At 59.3% G+C, this 2,320-nt stretch overlaps 1 protein-coding gene across 1 annotated transcript in view; it reads left to right on the plus strand.

Annotated features, from left to right (window-relative positions):
- Positions 1–232: 232 nt before the first annotated feature.
- The window catches only part of HIPK4 (homeodomain interacting protein kinase 4), a 7,186-nt gene continuing 5,098 nt past the window's right edge, over positions 233–2,320 (plus strand). Inside the window, exon 1 of the mRNA XM_012656967.1 lies at positions 233–697. Within this exon, the coding sequence (XP_012512421.1) occupies positions 233–697 (465 nt within the window). The remainder of the gene's footprint in view (positions 698–2,320) is intronic.

Below are 2,320 nucleotides of genomic sequence, written 5' to 3' on the forward strand. Positions count from 1 at the left end.
CCGAGAGGGCTTTGGGGGAGGGGTGCAGCCCCTGGCAGACTCAGTGTGGCCAAGGGGGCTGGGGGGTGCCAGGGAGGTGGGGGCCAGCCTCGTAGGCGGAGGCACGAGTGCGGTTCTCTTTCCCCCGCTGGGGGGCCCGTGGGGCCGGAGGCGGCGGAGGGGCGGGAGGCCTCGGAGGCAGAGCCTGTGGTGCGGGTGTCTCGGCGGGGTGGTGTCTGGCAGCAGGGACACTATGGCCACCATCCAGTCGGAGACCGACTGTTACGACATCATCGAGGTGCTGGGCAAGGGCACCTTCGGGGAGGTGGCCAAGGGCTGGCGGCGAAGCACGGGCGAAATGGTGGCCATCAAGATCCTCAAAAATGACGCCTACCGCAGCCGCATCATCAAGAACGAGCTGAAGCTGCTGCGCTGCATGCGGGGCCTGGACCCGGAGGAGGCGCACGTCATCCGCTTCCTCGAGTTCTTCCACGACGCCCTCAAGTTCTACCTGGTCTTCGAGCTGCTGGAGCAAAACCTTTTCGAGTTCCAGAAAGAGAACAACTTCGCGCCCCTCCCTGCCCGCCACATCCGGACGGTCACCCTGCAGGTGCTCAGAGCCCTGGCCCGGCTCAAGGAGCTGGCCATCATCCACGCTGATCTCAAGCCCGAGAACATCATGCTGGTGGACCAGACCCGCTGCCCCTTCAGGGTCAAGGTGAGTGGGGCAGTGCAAAGGCCCTGAGGCAGGAGCGTGCTGATCTTATGCATTTGAGGAACACTGGGAAGGCCTGTGTGGCTGAAGCCGAGTGAATGAGGTGGAGAGGAAGGAAATGAGACCAAGAGGGGTGATGGGGCCGGGTCCCGCAGGGCCTTGTGGGCCACAGCGAAGACTTTGGTTTGATTCTGTGGCAAATGGAGCTACAGGAAGACTGTGAGCAGAGGAGGGGTGAGATTCAACTCAGGTGTTCACGGGGTCCCTCTGGCTGTGTGAGGGGACAGACTGGGAGGTGGGCAGAAGTAGGAAGGCAGGGAGGTGACCGCACTAGTCCAGGTGGAGACGTGGTGGATAGGACCAGAGTCCGGGTAGGGGGAGCAGCAGATGCGGGAGGGTTCTGGGTAGATTTGGGAGCTGGAGACAGCAAGATTCGTTGACGGGTCTTATATGAAGGGTGGAGAGAGGAAGCGAGGACTGCAGGTGGCACTGCCTGTGCTCATGACCATCCTGGCTCTGAGCCCCCTCCCCGTGCCCCCCATCCCACCAGACCCCTCTGGCTGCTCATGAGTTTGTCACTGTCCAGTGATGGGTCTGCGCCAGGAGCGCCGGGAGGGCAGGGGACCAGGGCCGCTTTAGTCATCACGGTGTCCTCAGTGTCTCTGGGCACAGTGCTGTCGTGGAGTCAGTGCGAGATTCATGTTTGTCAGAGACGCAGAGGGAAACAGAGACGGGAAAAGGCAGATCATTCTGCCCCAAGAGATGGAAGGGCAGAGACCCAGGGAAAGCGAGATTTCCACAAACACGGCACTTGGCCAGCATTGTCGCCCCCCGCCATCTTTGCGGAGCGGATGAATGAATCCCACAGTGGCGACTGAGTGCCCAGGGTTACTCCACGCCTCGGGGGTTCAAGCCCCGGCACTCTGGGATCGAGTCCAGATTAACAGTCATTTCATGACACTGCCTCTGCAAATGGACAGTGAGGGACGGCTGAAGGAAAAGCAGAGAAATTCAGAGAGGGAAACTGAGGCTGAGACCAAGACAGAGAGCCGTGGAGATTCAGGGCGAAAATGGCTGCACCCAGATGCAGGGGACAGACAAAGGCTTTCAGCCATTCACAGCGTTGGGTCCACAGCCGTTCACCAAGCACCTGTCACGTGCCAAGGGCCTGTAGAGGGTGTTAACAGTGCCTGATGCTGGAGACAGAAGAGGACCTCAGGGAGGTGTCTTTGTCGTGGCCGACACAGTGGCAGAGACAGAGACACTGAGATACAAGAGACGGGCAAGCAATGAAGAGGCGTTTGCAAAGAAAGAACAGGAGAGAGACATTAGTACGAACAAGAGACAGAAAGAAAGAGAATGACAGGGCTCCAAAGCCAGTTCGTTCATTCTTTATTGAGCCCCTACTGTGTGCCAGGCACTGTTCTAGTATCTAGGGATGCAGCGTCGAACAAACGGACAGATCCCTGCCTCGTGGGACTGACATCCTAGTTGCAGAGAGAAACGATGAACTCGATAAAAAAGTAAAATACACAGAGTGTGACGTGGTGTTAAGAGCAACGGTGAGGCCGGGCGCGGTGGCTCACGCCTGCAATCCCAGCACTCTTGGGGGGCTGAGGCGGGAGG

The sequence above is a fragment of the Propithecus coquereli genome, unplaced genomic scaffold (assembly GCF_000956105.1).
Source record: "Propithecus coquereli isolate 6110/MARCELLA unplaced genomic scaffold, Pcoq_1.0 Scaffold53, whole genome shotgun sequence".
Lineage (NCBI taxonomy): Eukaryota > Metazoa > Chordata > Mammalia > Primates > Indriidae > Propithecus > Propithecus coquereli.